The sequence below is a fragment of the Topomyia yanbarensis genome, chromosome 2 (assembly GCF_030247195.1).
Source record: "Topomyia yanbarensis strain Yona2022 chromosome 2, ASM3024719v1, whole genome shotgun sequence".
NCBI lineage: Eukaryota > Metazoa > Arthropoda > Insecta > Diptera > Culicidae > Topomyia > Topomyia yanbarensis.
Window position 1 is genome coordinate 299,222,661 of NC_080671.1, and position 23,929 is coordinate 299,246,589.

At 38.8% G+C, this 23,929-nt stretch overlaps 1 protein-coding gene across 1 annotated transcript in view; it reads left to right on the forward strand.

Annotated features, from left to right (window-relative positions):
* The first annotated feature begins 2,894 nt into the window (after window positions 1–2,894).
* Window positions 2,895–23,929, forward strand: part of LOC131683344 (uncharacterized) — a 59,137-nt gene continuing 38,102 nt past the window's right edge. The window contains exons 1-5 of the mRNA XM_058965225.1: window positions 2,895–3,275; window positions 3,337–3,541; window positions 3,599–4,700; window positions 15,674–18,011; window positions 18,071–18,185. Of these exons, the coding sequence (XP_058821208.1) occupies window positions 3,163–3,275; window positions 3,337–3,541; window positions 3,599–4,700; window positions 15,674–18,011; window positions 18,071–18,185 (3,873 nt within the window). The 5' untranslated portion in view covers window positions 2,895–3,162. The remainder of the gene's footprint in view (window positions 3,276–3,336; window positions 3,542–3,598; window positions 4,701–15,673; window positions 18,012–18,070; window positions 18,186–23,929) is intronic.

Genomic DNA, 23,929 nt, shown 5'->3' on the forward strand with positions numbered 1-23,929 from the left:
AAAACATATTAAAATTGATGTAACATTACTCTAGTTTGCGGGTCTGGATCACTAATGATCAATCAAAGCAGCTTTGACCACATTGGCCACCTATGACGGTTCATGACGCCCCCGGGGAACCCGCCAAGTTCCTAAGCTAATATCACACCCATTCCTCAACGAATTCTCTACCGATTTTTACAAACTTGATTTCAAATGAAAGATACAGTAATACCATTTACTGCTGCTGAATTTCATTCGGTTCTGACTCTTACTTCCGGAGTTACAGGGGTGTTAGTAAGGATACACTGGAATTTCCCATATAAATCGGTACAATCGTAGTACCTCAGAGGCTAAAAACTATTGAAATGGTCACCAAATTACTTCTAATCGCAGATCTAGATCACTGATTGCCAATCAAACATTCTTTGAATATATTGTCCACTATCGACGATTCCGGAAGTCTGGAATTCCGGGCATATTCTACAATTAAAGTCACATCGGTTCTTCGGTGATGACTGAACCGATTTTCTCAAACCAAGTCTCAAATGGAATACAAAATATGCAGCTGAGTATTCCATCGTCGCCCCCCCCCCCGCCTTGCCCTTACACCTCCTTCCTTCATCACTCCCCTCCCCTTGGACCACCCTCACGCCCGCATTTCCTTCGTCCATCCCGCATACCGAAATAAGATGAAGGGTTTCTGACGCATCCTCCACTCCTACTCTACTAACCCCCCATTCCCTCCACTTTCAAACCCATTCCACAAACATTTCAAAATATAATCACATGAAGATAACATTGAACTCATGCTAATTAAGCTAATTAAATATTATTCGTTTGCCTTTCTCATATAGAAAGGTTATGCAATTCCTCCAAAAACCGCTTTCTAACCGAGGCCAGGAGGGGCCGAGTCTCATATAACATTCGACTCAGTTCGCCGAGATAGCAAAATATCTGTGTGTATGTATGTATGTGTGTGTATGTGCGGATTTGTTAACAAAATGTTCACATCGGTTTCTCGGAGATGGCTGAACCGATTTTTACAAACCAAGATTCAAATGAAAGGTATAATATTCCTATAGGTTGCTATTGAATTTCATTTTCAACCGACACCTTGTTCCGGATTACGAGTTGAAGAGTATGGTTACAAAACAAAATTTGTTGATTTGTCCACATCGGTTTCTCGGAATTTTCTGAACTGATTATGACAAACTTGATTTTAAATGAAAGGTCCATCAGCTACTGTTGAATTTTGTGTGGATCCGAGTTCTGGTTCCTGAATTACAGGGTGATTCGTACGATCACGCAGCAAATCCCGATTCTAACGAATTCTGCGATGAATGTAAGAAGGTGAATTTTTTTCCAAAATGTAAACACTAACTAGAATCGGTTGGTTCACTGGAGCCGGGATACGAACGGGAACCAGCCAGAATTCCGATTCATTTCCGGCTGAGCTTAACTGGGGTATAGTTCAACTACCCAGTAAAGTTCAGCCGGAAATGAACTGGAATTCTGGCTGGTTCCAGTTCGTATTCCGGCTCCAGTGCAACAACCGATTCTAACTAGAATCGGTTGTGTCACTGGAGCCGGAATACGAACTGGAACCAGCCAGAATTCCGGTTCATTTCCGGCTGAGCTTAACTGGGTAATACGACAGGATCCCAGTTAAACTCATTCCGGAACCGGTTCGGATTTCTTAATGGAGTCATTATGGATTCCAAATCAAATGCAACAACCGATTCCGACTCAGAATCGGTTGTTGCATTTGATTTGGAATCCATACTGACTCCATTCAGGATTCCGAATGGTTTGACCGGGATGATGCGCGCAGAAATCTGACAGGGCTGCCAAACCAAGACTGACAGAAATCTAGTAGAACGGTCTCTGCCAGAAAAAAAAATTGTGACTGGGTTTCACGGGAGCCACCACACACAGTAAAAAAATGTTGTCAAAAGAGTTTTCACTCAGGAAAAAACAAGCAACGCATACTCTTAGCAAATACAAATATGTTTTTTGTATTTGCTCTTAGTTTGAAAATAAAACTTATTTTGATTACTATTCTTCATTAGCTTAAAAGGAAAACTTTTGTTTTGATTATTATTCTTGATTAATTTAAGAGTTTTACTTTCAACCTAAAGGCTAGTTTACAGTTTGGAAAATGGGTCACGGGATTTCGAACGGGATATGCGTCGGGATTTGATCAGGGAAAATTTCCCGCCGGGATTTTCCCTAACTGTCAAACCAAAAACTCTGCTGCTTCTTAAAAATACAAACAGTATCAAACTTGTAGCAAATTGCAAACTTTATAAAAATACTATTTTCCCCCTAGGAAATGATTTGTGTTGAATTGTTCCCGGCCGGATTATGTGTGGAGAGTTTTAAAATCCCGTGATGTTTCCCGCGGTTGGGTTTACACTTCAGGAAAACTGTCATTTTCGTGTGCACTGATTTCCCGTTACGGGATTTGAAATCCCGAGCTTCATTTAAAGTACACAGGGACCAAAATCCGAACTGTAAACTAGCCTTCACGGTTAAATAAAACAACCTGCAGAATAAGTTCTTTTAACCTACTTTTGAGTTGTGCGTCGCTTTCGCACTTATTAGTGTTGTCAAAAACGAAAAGAGAGATTCGACTCAGTCGAGGTCTTCCGTGGAGGAAGGTACTTTTGAGTTGTTTGGGGTGAACTCAAAATTAGGTAAATTCAACTTAAATTTGAGTATAAAAAACCTATCAATGAGTTGTAATTTTTGCCGTGGTTAAATGGAAACTACCTTCAACACGATTTACCTAATTTTAAGTTCCCCCACGATACCACGAGATTGAGTCAAAGGAACTCAATTTTATGTAGTTTTTCGTTTCCGTGTTAATAGTAAGCGTTGACTGTTTTTTGCTAACAATGAAAAAACATTTTTTTGCTAACATGAAATTTTCAGATGCTTTTTCCTCAGTGTATGTTGCCCGCCTTGGGCGACCAACTGACATTTTGGTAAAACATAGAAGATGTTTGAATTCACAAACAAGAGAACATAGAAAACGCCATTCGTTGGAAATTTTCCGGGATGTGCGCTGCTTTAGCATAAAATAAATCGGGTTTGCGGTTTAATATCCATTTGTGCTAATTGTAGAACAGTCTGGTAAGTTTTAATAGGCGATTTAAAATAAAACTTTAACTCCTGAGAATGGAGGATCTCGAAAAAACAAAGGAGAACATTCAGCCGTTACGTGGGGGCCGAAATGTGGAAAAATTGGAAATTGCACTTACTTCAGAATCACAAACTCACGAGGAACGGCGGTAAGATCGACGATGAAAACCAATATCCTTTACAAAAAACGTAAATGCTATTTAATTCCAGGATATTTGAAGAGAAAATAGAAAAATACGAAGGTTCTGATCCGTTGCAGCAATGGTACGAATACATAAGCTGGATTGAGCAGACTAGTTTGGCAAGCGGAAAACATGCAGAAACGAATGAAATTTTGAAGCGCTGCATCGCTAAGTTTGAATGTGATGAAAAATATCAGCAAGATCATAGGTTTCTCAAACTTTGCATGAAATATGTAGGAATCAATCATCTGGTGTAGACGTATATCGATTAAAAACTGTTTATATTCTAGATTGATACTCAAACTTTACCACAAGAATTGTACCAAGAAATGTATGATCGTGGAATTGGAACACTCTGTGCCGAGCTGTATATAGGGTGGGCTTACTATTACGATGCACAGGATAATTTCTCTCAAGCGGAGGCAATTTATCAGAAAGGATTCGACGCTGGCGCAACGCCCAGAGAAGACTTACTACAAGCCCATAAACAATTTGGGTTTTCGATGTCCCAGAGGCTTCTACATAAGGACGAGTCTTCAAAAATTATGTTCAAAACGTCGTTTGCTGAACGCAGGCACGCTCTTACTTCACTAAAAGCACACAAGAAGAAACACGTCGGAAGCGTCCGTACCGGTCTTGCGGTGAAAAGTTATAATCCGGTTGTTGTGACTCAGGAACATAATTCAAACAATTCCAGTGTCCCTGTTACCGGCGTTGCCGTATACGCAGGGCCCTCGGAAGACTCAGTCAGTGGAAATCAATCGATTGTTCAAAGTCTGGTAAATGTCAAACGGGATCGTGAAAACATCCGGGAACCTGGCCCGTGGTCAAATGCAAAATCAAACCGTAAACGTGGTCCACTTTTTGGAGCACATCACGATCCTTTATTTAAAATTTCTGAAGATTCTATAGATCATCAGCCGATACCGGTTATAGTAAATAACTTATCTTCTGGAATCCAGTTAGAGTCGAATCACAAACGACAAAGTTATCCACAAAAGCCATTTGATATTTCCGCTTGTGACGACGATAAACCATCGGGATTTCCAGTGTACGACAAAATTTCGCTTTACTGCCGTGCACCAGCGCAGGATTTCAGCCCAGAAGAGCTACATGGATACCATCACTTTAAGCGTCGAGGCATTCAAAACAACATGACAGAGTTTTATGAAAGTATCTGGGGCAATGGAGGTTTTAACGGGATCCGTCTTCATCCATACCACGTACGAGAATTCAAATTCAATCCTGTAGATGATTTAAAGACAGAAAGCCCAGTGCTCGATAGCAGTGCACTTCAGATAAAGACTAGACTCAAGGAGCTTTACGCACATTTTGAGGAACAATCCATGGAAGAATTGGGTCTTCAGAAGTGGAAGGATGGAAAAATTAAACGTAAGTATGCCTGTGTTTTCTCAATATTCCTTAATTTTTATTGTCATAACTAATGAACCTATACAAACTACTTCTATAACATCCGAAATTTTTTTACGTTTGCATACGTTTGCACCAACAAGCTCCTTGGTCCCAATGGTAGTTTTTTGTGCTAGTTACAACTATGAAATTAACATTTGATACAGTACACACATTTTTTTTGTCTGCTTTATCCAGGCTTAGACCATAGTTGATCCATCTTGCCTATAGTTGTTGTTTTTGATTATGCACCTCCGATGTTGTTGTGTTGTGAACGGTAGTCTTCTTTTCACAGTTTCATTTCGATTTGTTTCAAGAACTACGATGCCTTTTAGCTCTTCTGAGTTTTGATCTTCGAAGATTTTGGTAATTGGTTTCATTTCGTGTAGTACTTTTGTTTGTTCTCTGGTTCTTGTCCACCTAGTACAGTGGTATAAGATGTGTTCCAGGTCTTCAACTTCGTCACATTTTTCGCACATTTTATTTTCTTCCCATTTCCATCTGAATTTTCGGTCTTTCGTCATGCAATGGTTTGATCTTATTCTGCTTAAAACAATCTTTTCTTCAGTTGTCAGCTTCAGTCCTTTGCACCAAGGTCTACTCAACGGTGTCTTTGTGAACTCAAAATTTTTTACTCCTTTCGTTTTTGACAATTCCTGGTATATGTTTGTCCACTTTATCCATATTAATTTCTTTGCTAAGATAAGGGTATCCCCCATCGTGAGCGATTCCCTGGTCGTTTCGGCTTCAGCTCCTATGTTTTTTGTTGACTGCACCGCTAGCTGATCTGCCAATTCATTTCCTTGGATTCCTACATGGCTAGGCATCCATTGTATCGTCACTTTCAATCCCTTGCTTTTCAGAGCTGCTATTTGTAGCGAAACATCTCTCACCACATGGTTTTGATTTTCTCCTTGTTAGCGAGGCATTCACATGCGCTTCTGGAGTCGGTGATTATGACTGTTTCTTTGTAGGCTTTCTCCGCGATCATCTTGAGAGCTTCAGCTATTGCCCTAAGTTCTGCGTTGGTGATACTGGTGTTGCAGTTAATCTTTTCTGTCCGATAGTGCTTGTCAGCCCAGTCCACTGCGGCCAACGCTGTTCCATTCGGGTTCTTGGATGCATCTGTGAATAATTTATGTACGTTCGCATATGTGGTCTGTAACGATTCGCTTGCAGCCGCCCTCCATTGGTGAGAGTTGATGTTGTTTTTTTTGCGTCGATTCCTGGGAGAGCTGTTTTTACATCCAATGCACAGTTCTTGAGCCGTTTGAAATTCTCTTTTGTGTCGACCGAGTTCACGGCTAGTTGTTGAATTACTTCCTTGTGTTTGCATACCAGTTCTGTCATGAAGGATCCGTTGCTTTTATCGTTGTTGAGGGCTTCGTTTACGAACTTCTGGTTCGGGTTCCAGTTATGCCTGGTCTTCAGAGCCTCTTTCATCGCCAGCCACTCCAGTCTTTTATCCATTGGTAACTGCCCACAGTCTGCCAACATTACGTTTACTGGTGTGCTTTTCAAGTAGCGCATGGCTACCCTAACAAATGCGTTTTGGACAGTTTCTAGTTTTTGCCGATTTGCTTTTGCCGCGTTTCCATACACTATTCCCCCGTATTCAATTTTGGATCTAATGAGGGCGTTTCCTATTTTTAACATTTTTTCCGGATCTGCCGGGCTTCTGTTGCTTATCATTTTTAGCATGTTCATGTTTTTGTTAGCCTTAGTGGTTACCGCCTCTATGTGCTTCCTGTGTGTGAGACCTCGGTCTATTGTGTATCCCAGGTGCTTGTGTGTGTTTACCAGTTCCAACTTCTCCCCTTGTATTTTGATGTTCATGTCCGTGTCCTTCACTCTGCTGAAGTTTATTATTGCACATTTCGTGGGATTTACTACAAGCTTCAGTTCGCTTAACTCTCTGTTTAGTTTTCCTAGGTATCGGTTAGCTTTTCCAATTATTTCCGCTCCTTCTCCAATTACCAAGACAGTAAAGTCGTCTGCGAACTGGACCAGCGTCACACCGTCTGCCTCTATCGTGTGTAGGTTCGTCGTATAAATATTGAAGAGAAGTGGTGAAAGTGGACATCCTTGTGGCAGCTCCATGTTGGTGGTGATGTCTACTGTTCCTTCTGGTGATAAAATGCTTATTTGCCTTTTCCGTAGGTATTCGTGGATCCAAATCAGTGCTGCCGAAGGTATTTCCTTTTTTGCTAGTATTTTCAGAAGTCTTTGGCAGTCCACCGAGTCGAAGGCTTTCTCCAAATCCAGAAATATAGCTACTGCCTGTTTTTTGTTTAGCTTGGCATCCTTGATCGAGTTGACTACATAGTTGACACAGCTGATAGCAGAGTGATTCTTTCTGAAACCAAAAGATAGAGTCGGGAACAAGTCATGCTCTTCTGCGTAGAGGTACAATCTGTCTTTGACAATTGTGTTTATAATCTTCAGGAAAACATTCATTAACACGATTCCTCTTTTGGAGTTGATGTTGTTTTGGTCTTTGTTGGGTTTTTGTATCAGGACTAGCTTGTTTCGTCTCCATCTTTCCGGGATGGTTTTGTTTATTCATACTCGATTTAGGGTGGATGTACCAATAGTCGCATGCTTAAGGAAAACTTTTGATAAAAAATCGATTAATAGACCTATGGGCAATGTTAATACATTAAACGAAAGCTTTCAGTCCCTACTTCATAGGAAAAATTTAAAGATGGCTTAATAGCCAATTTATGTATTCAAAACCGCTTGTACCACTATAGGAACACCTGTAGCAATAGTGGTGCAATCGCTAATTTCGGTTCCTATTGTTGCAAATCCCATTGCTTTCTTATGGGACATGCAACTATAGGTACACTACATCAACTATAGGTGCAAGGGAGCTCAAGATTCTAAGAAAATCATTTTTTTCAATAGTTATTTGAGCAAATTTCAAGGATAACAGTTTTATTGTCGCATAATTTTAGTGCGATGAATCGATAAAAAAATATTTGTTGATGGTTGGTACCTTAGTTAGGCGTATAACCCACTACTGCAGCTATTGGTACACCTCAACTATAGGAGCACCCACCCTAGTTGATTGCAGACCTCGACCAAGATGTTCACATTTATTTTTTTCAGTATGTGGTATGAAATGTTGTCGATGCCGGCCGCCGAGTATTCCTTTTTGCTTTTCAGGACTAGCATGAACTCTGTTGTTTGGAGCGGAGCTTCTAGTTCGTCATCTATCCGGCTGCTCGTTCGTGCCGGTGTCAGCTCTCGAAGAATATGTTTGTAGTTTGCGTTCACGAACTTTTCTGCGACTTGTTTTGGTAAGTGTGCGTTTGCTCCAGTATTATTTCGTGTTAGGCTTGTGTCCAGTCCCTTAATGATATTCCAGATCTGCTTGGCTGGAGTGTATTCGTTTATCTTTTCCTTCAGCGCAATATTGTGTTTTTTTTTCTCCTTCCTCACTAATCTTTTGAATATCGCACGTGATTTTTGCAGTTTCAACTGGTTTTCTAGGCTTCTATCCCTGTTGAAACTGCGAAGGTGGATTCTTTTGTTATTGTGTGCCTCTTGTATCTCTTGATTCCACCATTGCTTGAGATAATTGGCTTTTTTGTTGGCGACTGTATAGCTTGCCTTCTTTATATATTCTTCGAAGATGTCTTGCATTTCTTCGGGATCATGCAGGAATTGCGGTTGGATGCTGTTCAGGTACTCTATTGCTTTTTTTTACGTTGACTTTCGTGCGTTTTCCTTCACTCACCGGGATTTCCATCATGATGGACATTACAATGCATAGATGGGTGCTTCTGAATTCCTCTTCCTCCACCTGCCAATCCATGAGTTTTGCTAGATCTCCTGAGGCTAAGGTCAGGTCAACTGCTGTAGGATCACTGTTGATCCGCGGTATGGTTGTCGCTGATCCGTCGTTCAGCATTACTAAGTTGGACACCAGGAGCTCCTCTGCTACCGGTTTTCCTTTTGCACACATTGTGCTTCTGTTTTCCCATATGGGATGTCTTGCGTTGAAGTCCCCCGATACGATGACGTGATTATCCAGTTTGTCGATGATGTTGAATAGTTCTTTTATTTTCTTCAGCTCCTCTTTTAGCAGCTTCTGGTCTGGTGGGATGTAGATCGATATTATGGTGAAATTTAGTGGCATGTTTGTGGTTTGCACCGCTACGGCTTCAATTGGGTCTATATCCGGTAGGTCAACTTCCTTGTAGGCCACATCTTCTCTGATCAGAAGGGCCACTCCTCCATAGCCTTCCTTTCTTCATTTCTTGACCATTTTAAATCCTTTTATCCTGTACTCTTCTTCCGGTTTGATCCTCTCTTGTTTCCGTGGGTCTCAGCGACTGGATATTCGTTTGTAGAATTTTTAGTTTATCCATCAATAGTGTTGGTTGGCTCTTCTGTTTCCTTACTGGTGCGATCTGTGTAGCCCTCTAGGTCTTCCGTAAACTCGTCAAGGATTTGATTTATGGTGGTGCTAATTCTGATCAACATTTGCTCGTAGTCTATCTCTGTTGCTGCTTGTCCGGATTCATCAGCTTCCTTACCAGGTTTAACTTTCTCCAAAATTGTTTGATCTCGGTCGTCACTTTCTCCGCGATAGTGATTTTGTATGGGTTTTCCGCTAGCTGCCGTTTGGGAGTTTCTTTCATCTTATCTGCGTATGACGTCGTTGATCTTACGGATGGTGTACGTTGCTTTTGTGTCCTCGATGTTCCCTGAATTGTTCTGTATTGGGAGCCGGTAGTATATCGCTTTCTCTGGGTCTGGGTGATTTCCGGGTAGTCTTCCGCGTTCGAGAGTAGCTCGAATTGGTTTTCCTCATTCCATTTCGATCTGGCTTCTCTGTATGTCAGCTTTTCCTTTTGCATTGTCCGGTTTATTCTCACCTGTTGTTCCTTTTCTGGACATTGATTGTCTGTTGGGTCATGGGGGTCACCGCAGTTAATACAGGCCTTCTGTTTGCAGTTCCCTTCCAGGTGGTGCTCTCCGCATATTCGGCATTTTGTGGTTCTCCAGCATTTATCCTCTCGGTGTCCAAATGCCCAGCAGTTTGCGCACTGTCTGATTGGGAACAGGTACAACTCTACTTTAAAGTAACAGCCGTACATTTCTACGCTGTCTGGGAGCTGTTTTCCTTTGAAAGTTATTTTAACATTTTCTGTGTCTTTCAGCATCTTGCTTTTGTCCATTTTTTTCATTCTTTCCACTTTCGTAATTTCCCTGTCCGCCACCATGTATTCCAGCAGCTCTTTTTCCGAGTAAGACGTGGGGATACCTTTTATCAAACCGATCGTCTGTCTGAAGATGACTGGCATATACCATTTCAGGTTATGTTCTTCTAGATTCGTTTCTGCCAGAATTTTGGCATCCATTGCAGATTGGAACGTAATCTTGAAGCGAAATTTTCCCACTTTCGAAATGTTTGCATAGTCCTTGATGCCTTGGCTTGTTAGGACTTTTCCTATACAGATCGGATGCTGTTTCGTTGGCTTTTCTAGATCAGCCGGTTCGAGAAATACCGTGTCGCTCGTCCATTCCTCTCGTTGTGTTCCGTTTCTCCCATCATCCTTTTTTTCCGATCCGACATTGTTTTCTGTTCTGCTTGTGCTTACTTTCGACTTTTCGTTTTTTGTTTCTTTGTATTGTTTTCTCGTTTGTATCTGCGATTTAGTGATCATGTTTTCCAATGAATGTTTTTTTTCTTCACGGTTTGTATTTTCAACTTAACTGTAACACTGTTTAATTTTCTTCTTTTTCTTCTGCAATTGCCGTATCTTTTCCGTTTGCACCTGTCAAGATGGCTTTCACTTTCTCTGCTTTAAAATCTCTTTTTTCTGATTCCTATCCTAACCTCGCTCTAATTCGCACTTTTCCAACGATTCTTTACCGGGTTCCGCACCGGTTTTGGTTATTCAGGCCTTCGAAGGCTCTACTCTCACTCCGATTTTCACTTTTTTCGTTCACCTTATAAAACACGCGGTAACCGGCGCACAGTGGCGGGTCTTCAAACAAAAGTCGGACAAAACCTCAGATGTTACCTAATTTGGCTGAAAATCACAATTTAAGCTAATTTTGAGGTGCTGAGCTCATTTTTGATGTCAAAAGTCGTAAAATATTAAATGCATTTTTCCATACAGTGTCATTGAACCTTTCTTATAACTATGATCCCGTTTTCATGATAGATTTTCCGTTACTGTTCACCAATGTCAGCAAAATCGTAAAAAATGAAGAACACTACTTTAAATCTATTGTATAACGTGTTGGTTTACTGTAGATTGTCTAATTATTTTAAACAAAACGCCACGCGCCTCCATATCAGCAACAAAGCTTCAAAATCTCCTTAAAACTTTTTGCGCACCTGGGCGCAGAACGAGACCATGATATTCGAAAAGTAGAGGTTATTTCCCATAGAATGTATACTATGTGACCGTTCCGAAATGATTCCGAAATTTGTGCAGAATACATTAGTGAAAAAAGTATTTTTGATTTGACCACCTCAAACATATTTAAACTAAAAAGTCATAGTTCCAAGCAAATTTACCAAATATATTTTATTCACTAACCAAGTTCTTTCGTTCCTCTACACAATGAAACTAGTTGTGCTAAAATCGGACCAAAATTAAAAGAGCAACATGCCTTTGAAGTGAACAGAGCAATGGTGGTTTCGGAAATGAAAATCAATAAAAAGTCCGGACTTTGCTACGTTTAAACTCATGTTAAAAATCGCATTCTTATCCAATGATCATAAAATTTTGAATATACATCATTCAATACATGAGAAATTTAGGAAAAATATAAAATATCAATATTTCAAAAATAAATTTTTGAGGTTTTGGCCAGCCTCCAGCCACTGTGCGGCGCGACGACGCAACATGTATATCTAAAAAAGGATTTTACGCCTCTGGTACACACACTTTCTAGCTTTTCATGCCATTCGTAACAGCTAACAACAATTGCAATGTTTCGATCCGATGAACAATGACACCTCGGTTTAGTTTAGTCATTCAAACATATCTTAGAATTGCGTTCGATTTGCACATTGGTAATCACTGAATATACGCCGCCCGAACTTAGAGCTGCAGTTCGACATCAATGGAATAGATAGAAGTTTCATTAAAATTCAGCCCATAGCAATGCTAAGTAGCAAGACGTTTGTTCGTTTCTCATACGTCCGAAAAGACCACCTACCCGAATGAGTCACAAATCAAAACACTATTCGTACGGTGTTAGGTCACTTAGCATAAAGCCATTTGGCATAAAGTTAATTGGCATAGATGTTTTCCGGCATAAAGTCAATTGCTATAACGGTCGTGTGGCATAAGCAAACTGGCATGAACGACTTGAAACTGCGACTTCTGTATTGTTCTCATTGTTGTATATAGAGTGAAAATTTCTCCAGCAGGCCACCCAATTATTTTGGTTGTATTTGGCATTGCAAAACCGATTTAGCATCAAAAAGCTGAAAATCAAAAGGCTTAAAAATATAAGGAAGAATTCCAAAAGGCGAGAATTCAAAAGGCCTAATGCTAAAAAGGTCGAAAAAGTAAATGGGCGAGAACTCAAAAAGCTGAAAACCCAAAAGGCCGAAACTCAAGGCAAACCTTTTTATATATTTGATTATTTCACATCGTGCTCTTTTTGATTGATTAATTGTGGAAGACTTGTAATTGTTTATTGAGGGCTTTAACTAAATGTTCATTCGCCCGTATATTGGCGAAGTCCTAATTTCTAATTAATTTTCTAACTAATTTCAAAAAACAAAATTTCGAAGAGGCAATATTCAAACGCGCACCCATATTTCGAATGGATAAAAATATCAAATGAGTTACACGCATAATTAAGAATATGTGAAATAATCAAATGCTAAAATTACTGTACCGCAATTTCCCTTGTTACCAACTTAGCGCTGAAGTTTTGTGAACCCAAAATTTCATTTTTTTTTATTTAATTTCGATTTGTTCCAACACCAATACTATAACCAATTAATTGTCAAAAGAAGACCAAATCATAAAAGGGGTGGCAGAATTTAAAAAAAAATTAAAGCTGCTTCGTACGTTCGTCGTTTGCTGTAGTTCTAAAGAAACGGAAAAACTTTGTGAAAAATTGCTACGCTGCCGCCATATAGTGATAAAATTACTTGAACATATTCCTTTTTCTTGACAATTAGTATTATAAATCCAGTTTTCCAAGATCTCGAATCATCTTAATATTGTGTGAAAAAACCTTGAACATACCTATTTTTGTGTGATACAGTGATATTTCCAAATATACAAACATGGTCGGTGTTAAACTATAGAGGACCAATTACCATTTTGAGAAAAATTCCCAACAAACGCTATGGCATTCAATGTTTTAAAGAACGCAAAATCTTATATTTTATATTCGTTTAAAATCCAAAAATAGTTACAATGTACTATTTTATTGTCATAGGAAGGTACATTTCATAAAAGTTCGTAATTTTATTTGAAATTATTACGAATCCAAAACACTTTTCATGTGATAAGGAGGAAAAAATCTAATTTATTTTATAATTTAATTTGAATTCATTAATCCTAAAAATATTTCCAATGAACTGTGTATTGTCAAAAGAAGGTGACAGATTTTGCTTTGGTTTTGGCCAACCTTAAAGAATTTTCTTAATTTCATTTTACATCAGAGAGATTCAAAACATATTCAAAGGAAGGACAATCTCACACATAATCTCATTACAGTTCAATGATATTACACAAATATTTCTATAGAACTATCATTGCTAAAAGAAGGCAATATCTCATATATAACGTTATTATGATGTAGTTATTATATGGAATAGGAAAGATATATATGAGATTTTCATTTTGAAGAACGATTATTTGACATAATGATCATTTGAATTATTTTTATCTCCAGGGTAACAGTCATTTCAGGAATCAGAATATATTGGCTTAAATGGCCCGTATGTAGTCGGGGATTTGTGCATATTTCTAATGTGCGTCGTTTGGCATAACGGACATTTGGCAGAACTATTTTTATCTCCAGGACAACGTTCATTTAACATAATTTCTTATTTGCGGAAAGTGAGGGTCATTTGGCATAGCGAACTTTTGGTTTAATTTTCAGAAGTTGTCACACTAAAGGTTATTTGACATATATTATCATCTTCAAGAAAGATCATTCGGCATAATTTTGAGCCGTGCTCATGCCAAGGGAAATTATTTTTTCATTCAGGAAAATTTAAAAAAAAATTAATCATGCTAATGATTGGCCGTTTGGCACAGCTTTCTATAATATTGCCCCAAAAACCATCCCCAAGAAAACGAAAGGCCAAAACTTTTCCCCCAGATATGCATTTCAGAGAATGTACCAGAAAACCAAAATCCAGAAATATGCAATAATTTCGATTTTAATTACAAATTCAAAAAAAAACTCGCATCAACCGCTATATTTAAGAATACCGGGCAGACAAGAAGTTCACAAATTTATTTACAAGATTTATTTGCGTAAAAAATCAAAGAACTGCTCATGTTAGAAAGAAGCAATCAATCCCTATGTAGAATAGAATAGATTCAATAATTTATAAGTAACTGAGAGTCTCCGTTAGGCGTTCTCAAAAACACACCCGTTCTTTGAGTTATTTTGAGCCAATGAATTACAAGAATTTTTTTAGTAAAAAAAGAAACATAAAGCCAAGCACAGGACATTTGCCCTGGTAGGACGATTACTGTTTATAAAAGCAACAATCATACCGTCATATACTAAAAACGTCATAACAACGATTTGAATCCGATCGATGTGGAAGAAATTTCGTATCGAAATGCGTTTTGAAATTTCGGCTTCTAAAAAGTTTGCCTTTTGAAATTTAGCTTTCCAGAAAGTTTGTCTTATGAAATTCGGCCTTGTGAAAAGTTTGCCTTTTATAATTTCGCCTTTTGATTTTTCGGCCTTCTAGATTCGTCCTTATGAAAATTGGGCCTTTTGATTTTCAGCCTTACGATCTCGACCCTGCAAAACCATATCCAGCTGGGTTCTGCGAAAAAAATGAACATTAAATTGACATTGTAGTTTTAAGCCTGTTTAATTTAAAAAAAATGCTATGGACGACCTAGTTGACCTATATTAATGAACTAACCATTAATCAAAATGTAAGACACCGATTGTTCGTGATTCTTTACATTCTGAAAAAAATGCTATTTTGTTTATTTTTTTAACAATTGTTTATAACAAAATTAAATAAAAAGATATTTGCCCCTTTTTTGCTCGTACTACTTTTCGTAACTAACAACATACCGTCGAGGAAAACAAAAGGCAATTTGTAATTAGGCTATTCCAAGCCGAACTTCACCGCGAACGGATTTTGAACAACGGGTTGAAGAAATAAACAGCTGCGTTGCGGCGACTCCTCGTGGACCAGCGCGTCTGTTGTAGGTTTTGTCGCATTACCATAGGATAATCATTCATGGGGGCTGATACAATGAATTTGCACACCTGGCCATGTCCTTACGTTCGCTAGAAGGAAGGAAATGTTAGTTGAATACCTACTTAAGAAGATACGGGGAGCCAACGCAATCTCCAGGTATTACGTATTACGAATGTTAAATTTTGTTAGTAGGGCAGGACAAAGGGGAGTGGATTTGGGATGACTCATGTGCGTATATAGTGTATTTATTTGATTTTCGTATATTGGTGTATTATGCTGGGTGGGTCTCACCAGTTTGTTTATCGCAATGTTTTTGTGAAGAGGACAACTTCACAAAACCGTATATTTTGCAAAAGCCTGCTATATTCATTACAAATTATTATCAGTCGATTGAAATTAACGCAGAGTACAATAGATGCAATATTTTTTTAATTTTATTGGAAATACGTCTTGTGTTAACTTATAATATATCAGCTGTATGAGTAAAACGTCCTAATTCCTTCGTTTTTCTTTGATCTTTTTTGTATATTTTCAATTACTTTCCCGTTATATTCCTAAGGTTACATCGATAATAAGCATGATGATGACATGCTTCGAGTGGATATGGATGAGACCATTGTACAAACAAAACGTGTATCGATTGCTCCTCCCAGAGTCAGTATTGTTCCAACGTCGGCTAGCTCCAGCAGAAAATCTGTTTTCCCTCTAAAAGCAAACATGTCAATGATTAGCGAAGAGAAGCACGAAGAACAAATCAGTATTGCGGATAATAGAGAGTCTACCCCGACGAAGAATACTTCATTGGAGGGAGACGCCAAGTATACCGGAGCGATAAAAAAATCGGACCTATACAAACGACGATCTGAAGAATCACCGTCAGTAAAAGTAGCCCCGAAAAAAAAATCACTTGATGATCCAGAAGCAGAAAAACAAGTTGAGCCAGAATCTGATTTTATCGTTCCAACAGTAAAGCCCAAATCGAAAGTAATCATACCAATTTTTGTGGATGATGACGAGCCAATAGGCAAGGAATCCAATAATTTTTACCCTAATGAATCCTGTTCTACGCAAATGTTCAACATGTTTGTAAAAAGTCAAAGTACACCATTAGCACTCAAAAACGCATCAACAAGACAATCAGAAGTTGTCTTGCAGCGCCAATGTCTATTATTAGACGACCACTATGATCAGAAGGACGAAAATCTTGCACAAATGCAGCAGCTTAAAATTATCGAGGAAAATACCGAAACAGAGTCGCTAACTCCTACTAACTCAAACAGCACTCAAGCTCCTAAACAGCTTTCAACGATCATGGAGCGAACTGAAACAAGTACAATATCTGGCACTTGTAGTACAAAATCGTCGGTATCTTCGCCTCCTCAAGGTGACATAATGTCCGAAATGGCGGCATATGAACTAGAAGGAATGAATAGTAACAATGATGTTATTATGAAAAAAGTCGTACAGAACTTCAGTGCAACGCCGATGGAGATTCCTTCCAAAAGCAAAATGGACGGAGAAACATTTAAAATGCCGGATGTGTTGGTGAAAGACGACCAATTCGAGGTATTCGAAGAGGCTTGTGCACCGCCCCCATTTATGGTCAGCCCCTTTGTTATTCATATTGACAGTACCGAAACAATGGCGAATATACCTCTTGTATCCAAGAATGCTTTGCCCACAAAACTGGAACCTGAGATAGTTGAAGAGAAAGAGAACAAAGAGGCGGGTCACGATACAACGAATGCAAATATGCTTTTTCAAGTGCAAGAGGAAACGACGGCAACATCTACTAATCTTTTGCGCAAAAATATTTCTCATCTTCCTCAGCGTGAAGCAGGAGTTAATTCAATTATGTCATTTAGAATGACAACAGAACGTACGAACACTGTGCCTCTGCCACTGGTTAAACAAACGGAAACAGCCAAACCGACAGCACTATTCCAAAAATCTAAAGCGGATGACTCTTTGTTCGAGCTACTTGCTAGGACACCATCGCCCAAAGGTGCTAAACATGCTCCAATGGTCCCAACGGACATAAACACCGAACAAGTTAAAAATGCATCTTTCTTTGATTTGGCCGATTTTCAAAAAACTCCTCAAAAGAAATCTATAAAGACTGAACCCACACAAGTGTCGGCATTCATACCTGCTGGCAGTGCACCTAAGCCAATCATCATTAAAAGCGTCATGGGTGCTATCAATTTGGCGGATTTTCCGTCTCCCGAACACCGACGTTCGACAGAGGATATGAACACCGAAATATTTTCATTAAATATGAACAACATCAAGAACTCTACACTGTTGCCTGGAAGATTCGCAGAATTTGATGCGTCAGAAAAAGCAGTTGCAGATATCAGTTCTGGTCAAAGAAAGTCACATCGTTTGTTGGATTTACACATTAGTATGGATGAGGTGGATATCAAACAAATAAATTTAAACACGCAAAAAACTACAGACGTTTTTAAAATTCCGGCCCCGTTAGTTAAATCTCCCCCAATTATTGAACTGGATGATTGTGATAGTGATGATCTAGGTAAAAGCATCTACGTTAGAAGGCAACCGACACCGGTTGAAGTGAATCAAAAATGGGATGAAATTGACGAACACTTCAATCCTGCTAACAACGAGTACATGAAGAAAGAGGTGGACCTAGATGGAACAATGCAATTTATTTACCATCAGACTCAAGCTGGTGAAGTAGACCCGTTCGATCCGAAGCTACATGAAGCTTTTTTGGAAAAGATAAATTTCATGAGCTATATTGAAGAATTACCCACATGTTCCTTAGTCAACAAAGTCCAACCACTGTCCAAGGGAATGGTAGAAACGGTACGAGATACAAAGTTTTCTGTAATGAAAAAAATCGGCGAGGGTACATTTGGAACCGTTTACTGGTAAGATCAAAGTATATATAAAAACTATAACTTGCATTCACAGGGTCTTGTTTTTTCAGCGGAAAAAATATATCCAACGGCGAATTGGTAGCACTGAAACAGGAACGACCTGCTAATCTTTGGGAGTACTATATTTGTCTGGAACTCAGAAGTCGAATCAACTATGATGATATCGTAAGTATTACAGATTTTCCCAATTTTAAAAATTTGAAATTTAAAAAAAAAAAACGAAAAGAATAGATAAATTCTTAGTAGGACAATTCTCGATAAAATACAGCAGCTACCACCCCCGAGGAGGACCACCTGGCAGTCGTGGGAAACTGAGACAGTAGTTGTCGTTGATCTTACGTTTACCATAAAGTTGCAAGTTTTTATTTTTATTTCCCTAGCGTGGTATGATATTGTACCTTGACATGGTCTGGGGGCTTTTTCACTAAAGCAGTATTAACACTCGGAATGCCAGTGGGTCAAAAAAATGGGAACGCGTTTTTTGACCAGCCATATCTCCGCTTTTACTTAATCGATTTTAAATCCCTTTTCACCACTAGAAAGGTATGTTAATACGTCGCCCAAAAAAGGTAGTAAATATAGAAAAAAGAGTAAAACAAAGTCAACGAAAAAAATGGGAACGCTATTTTGACTTGCCATATCTTAGCTGTTTTTTCACCGATTTCAAATTTTTCTTCGCCATTGGATAGGTACCTATATGTTTTACATAAACGGTGATAAGAAAATAATAAATAACAAATTTATATATCCAAAGTTATTGTAAAAACAGTAACTAAAAGTCAGTACTGACAAAATGAGCTTTTTCTCTTCAAACAATCATATCTCGGCAGTTGCTTCTGTAACAAGGTGCTTAAAGCACACAAAGACACAAGGTGCTTAAAGCACACAAAAATCCTGTCAATCCAATTTTTCATTGGATTGTTTGCTCTAAAGATATTGCCAAGGTCCGTTCATAAATGATGTCGCGTATTGAAAGTTGGGGAAAAGCCATGAATTATCGAGAAAAACAAAAAATTTGAGACGTATTAGTGGAACGGGGTTAATAAAACCAACAATTCCTAGCTTTCAAACAAATTTACAAACGCTAACCCACAGGCGCCCGTGTTCGCGCGGTCACGGGTCGATCACGTCCGGAAGTCTGCTCCATGGCCGCACGACTACAGAACCGGAACTATACTCGCGAAGCTGCATACACGCCATCACTCGCGACATACATAGGCCCACGCGATCGAATACGCTACCAAAATATCGAATACGCGAAAGTGATATGGAAGAACGCAGTCTCTTTTAGCATCTGAGTCATACTGCGAAAATTAAGTATCAAATTCACGGTCCGCGCGCGATCATCTAAGAACACACGCGAATATGCGAATGGAAACACGGTTATAACATCAAATTTATACATGCGAAGTTACATGCACGCTAGCACACGCGACATACAAACGCCCACGCGATCGAACACGTTAACGGACAAACGCTCGAGCCCCTCGTGATGATGCACGCGATCGTGACGTCCCTGTGTTTGCACATGTCTGTACCGTACAACAAATATCATTTAGAATCACGACCTGCTGCAATTCATCTCGTTTGCAATTGTAGCGAGTGATTCTGACGTTTTTTCGAGAGTTGTTCTACTGGAGCGGAAGAGCTCCAGTAGAACAACTCTCGAAAAAACATCCACACACTCTTACGCAATTAATGAGCATCCACGCCAACTCAGACAAGTATGCACCCTGGACTCGAACGCTAAAACTTACACATTCCACGCACAAACCACCACAGTAGGACTCACAATTAGACATATAAATACAAAATCACACATAATAATTACAGGTATTCGTTTGGCAACCGGGTGAAGTACATCTCAAACGCAGAACTTATCATTTCAATGACCTATATAACCTAACTAAATATAATATATTTGCAGTATAAAGCTGCGCTGCTCTACACAGACGAAAAGTGCTGCTATTAACCGGTGTTTTATTTCCATTCCGCCCCAACACGGTCATAACTGAGCAATTCACATAGCAAGTTTGTTTATCATGGCAATTCTGCATCTATGTTGAGAGTGACAAGTTTTTTGCTGGACTAAATCACAGATTGCTGGTTTCGATTATTTTTACAGCGACTTTGTCCAAGATGGTAAATGAAAGGTGGGAGTTTTTATTATGTAACGGTGCGGTTGTAAAATTTTGAGTAGCGCAATCGATTAAAATGAAGCTGCTGAATACTCGCCATCTCTATACTGCCGTGATACGCATAACAGTCTCACCTGCATAGAAAACCCATAGCAAATGGGACTGTTATGCGGATCACGGCAGTATAATATGTTCACCATTTACTGTCAGTATCATTCCAATCGAGCACGAGACCTGTCAATAGTCCTCGTACGATAAAGATTCGAAAAGATTTTCTTCAGATTGTGTACCGAAATCTAGGGACAGATCTCTTGTGATGCATTTTTAAAAATCAATTAAATTAAATATTTACTTTCCATCAAAATAGAAATTTGAAATGCATTTTGCGTATGTAGGGTAAGGTAGGGCAAATCCGACCTAGCAAATGATTTTGGCTGTATAATGCTCATTTTACATCGAATCGAGTCGTGTATGTATATGAAATTAAAGGTTAGACATCTGGGCATCTTTCTATGTATATTATTTTATTCGAACCTTGGGAAAATTTTGAAATACAAGCTTTTTACGAAAAATTTCATTTTTGCTGTTGGTAGGGTATACCCGACCGCCTATGTTTTTGGTTGATTTAGTACAGATATTATCCAAATTTTATGGTTTTTCGATGATAAATCAATGAATGTTATATTATTGAATGGTAACATGAATAAAAAGGGGTTTAAATATCAACCTTGGAATGTCAAAATCACGAGCGGCACGTAAAGATATTCCCATTTGCTCGGAGAAATTGCTCAACGAATACCATATTCATCACGTTCTTGTATCTTTCGTTTGTAATTATGAACCATTGTGCAAAAAAATAATAAATAATAACAATAAAAATATGTTTCAATTTGATAAACAAACATTTTCTTAGCAAAAAAGCGGTCGGGTTTACCCCATTATTTAGAGGTCGGATTTGCCCCACCGCGTCATTTTTCATTACGATGCAATAAAAAATATTATGAAAGAAGTTGGACTAAATTCATCTATGCACTTTGTAGGACTTTAATCAATGAATTTAAATCCGCTTATATTTTTTATGCAATCACTTTAACAATCAGTAATATCCTGTAGTCAATGATGCACAAAAATCAAATAAAAAGTTGTAAAAAAACACTTATTGTCGTTTGAGTATCTCAATGTAGACTAATAAAATGCTGTCATGCCACCATTATGCTTATTTTCGATGCTCTACACGACAACATTGATATTAATTCGCGTACTGTTCCAGATTTTCGATAACAGAGGGGGTCGGGTTTGCCCAACGGTCGGATTTGCCCCACCTTACCCTATAATAAGCCCTGCAACAAACTACACTAAGGTTTTTTTTACACGGGGGATACGTACCGTGTAAAAAAAACCCGTGCAAAAAGAACCGCGTTAATTGCGAAATCCGTGTAAAAAAAAACCGCGTTAATTGCGAAATCCGTGTAAAAAAACCGCGTTAATTGCGAAATCCGTGTAAAAAAAACCGTGTTAATTCAGAAAACCGTGCAAAAAAAATCGCGTTAATTCCGAAAATCGTGCAAAAAAAACCGCGTTTCATTCAATGCAAAAGACTTAGACGATTTTAGGAAAAGGGATGATTTCGGAGTTTTATCAAAAATGTTCTAAGTCCTTTTGAAGGCAAAAGACTTAGACGATTTTTGAACAGGTTTTTTTTGCCCGGATTATGCAAGTAGCACGGTTTTTGCTTTTTCCAATTCCTTAGGTTTTTGGAAAAGTGGAAACGACGGATCTTTTGTCCCGCACTTTAACAATATGGTTGTTTTCGGTACAGTGTTAACGAGTAGGCACCAAATATCGATGCCTGAGGCCATTTGGAATACCAAGATGACGACTTCCGGTCTAACAGAATTTTCAATAACCCAATCAGTATGCATATTTTCCGAGCGGGCCTAATGAGCGCATGATAGAGATCAATGTCTGAGGCCATTTTGAAATACAACATTGAGACTATCGGTTTAGCGATATTCTGTATAACTCACAACATGGAGTGTTTTGGAACTGGATTGACAAATATGCAGTTGCCAGAGGTCTGAGTCTAAATATCCAGCGTAAAACAAAAAGATACATTTATTTTTGTATATTTTGCATTTATAAGATAAGAAAAATGTGCTCATGAATGGATTTACTCGAATTTGAGTTGGTTCGTCTGCTAGAGCTCATCGAGCGAATCTTCATGCGAGACTCAAAGTCGAATCAAAAGGCTGACATAACCAGGGGGAAATAATAAAATCAGGTCTTCGCTGTATTATTAAGGGGGGCGTCTGGTGTAAAGTGCTCAAACCGAAAGTTATTTTGGTTTACGATTTTGAAGGCAAGGAAACAATGCATCTTTTATGTAATGTTAAGCTTTAAATTTGTACGTTTATTCTGTACGAAAAAAATATTTGCACGGCCTTATTCTGCGCGGCGTGTGACGTGAGACGACGAAACTCACCTCACTTTACGTGACTTTTCTCACCCGATTCTGAGAGTCGACTCGGGTGAGGTGAGATTCCTCATTGCGGTTAAATGGGAGTCTCACGTCACCCGAAGTCTTCAGAATTGGGTGAAGTCACGTAGAGTGAGGTGAGATTAGTCGTCTCACGTCACACGCCGCGCAGAATAGGGTCGGCAGCCACGCAGAGCCACACATACGAGCGTTCCAAGAGTAGACGTCCAACCATTTCCACGTCGAGGAGCGCCGCGGCTAACACGATGACTCTTGATAAAATTGTTTGACACAGGAAATTAAGTAAAATTTGTAAAGCTTAGACTTGTAGTTACTCGATGAACCCAAAAAAAGTTCGAGTTTAGGAAAATGGCTTCATGTAAACCGAAAAATCTCATATTTTTCTGTAAAATTCGTGCACTTTTCTTCAAAATAATAGAGAGAACAATTTTTTCATTCTGTTTTCTGTGGTTCACCGACAGGCTACACATATTGTGCATTTTCATAAAAAAATCAAGTCAATTCTTTGATTAGTTTTTGAGTTATCGTGTTCACCAATTTGAAAAACGCGGTTTCGAAAAAACGCTATTAAAGGATACTCCATATCAAATTGCATCACGGAAAAAATGACGTGGAAAACAATCCATTTGGTATTTTCTCTTAAAAATTTGGGTGGAAGTAGTTTAAAGTGTATTGTTCACACTGTATTTTTATCGCTGTCAGTCTTAAGAAAATTGTTGCCGATAGATTGAAATCTGCGTGTGTCACAGCAAATACGCGCGAGGAATGCATGGCTGTTTAAAACAAAAGAAGTTCAGCGTGGTCACCTAGATTGCGGGAGACTATTCTAGAGGCTCAATACTAACAATTAAGCGGATAAAAAAGAAGTCGATTTTTTTGCCCACTACACCAGACGCCCCCTTAAGATGAATGAGATGTACACTAAAGCAGAGATGATGCTTATAGAGATGCGCGAAGACTGAAGTCAAAAGTTCCAATCGAACCCAAAACAACGGTTCCAAACTAGCAATGTAAACAAATATGGCGGATTTAGGAAGTAATGCGTGGGGAGTATCGAGATTGAAATGAAAAGAAATGCATGTCTGCATCCTGCATCCTCGAAACATTTTTTCTAGTGCAACGAAAAACATGTAGACAGGCTCAGTAACGTAAATCAATGCGTTTCCAAGTTACATGATTGAGTATTGTGGGAAATATTTCAAAAAAGGAATTCGCCAAGCATTCATTAAAACTACAAGTCACTCGCTGTTTACACAATATTCCTGGTTGCCAAA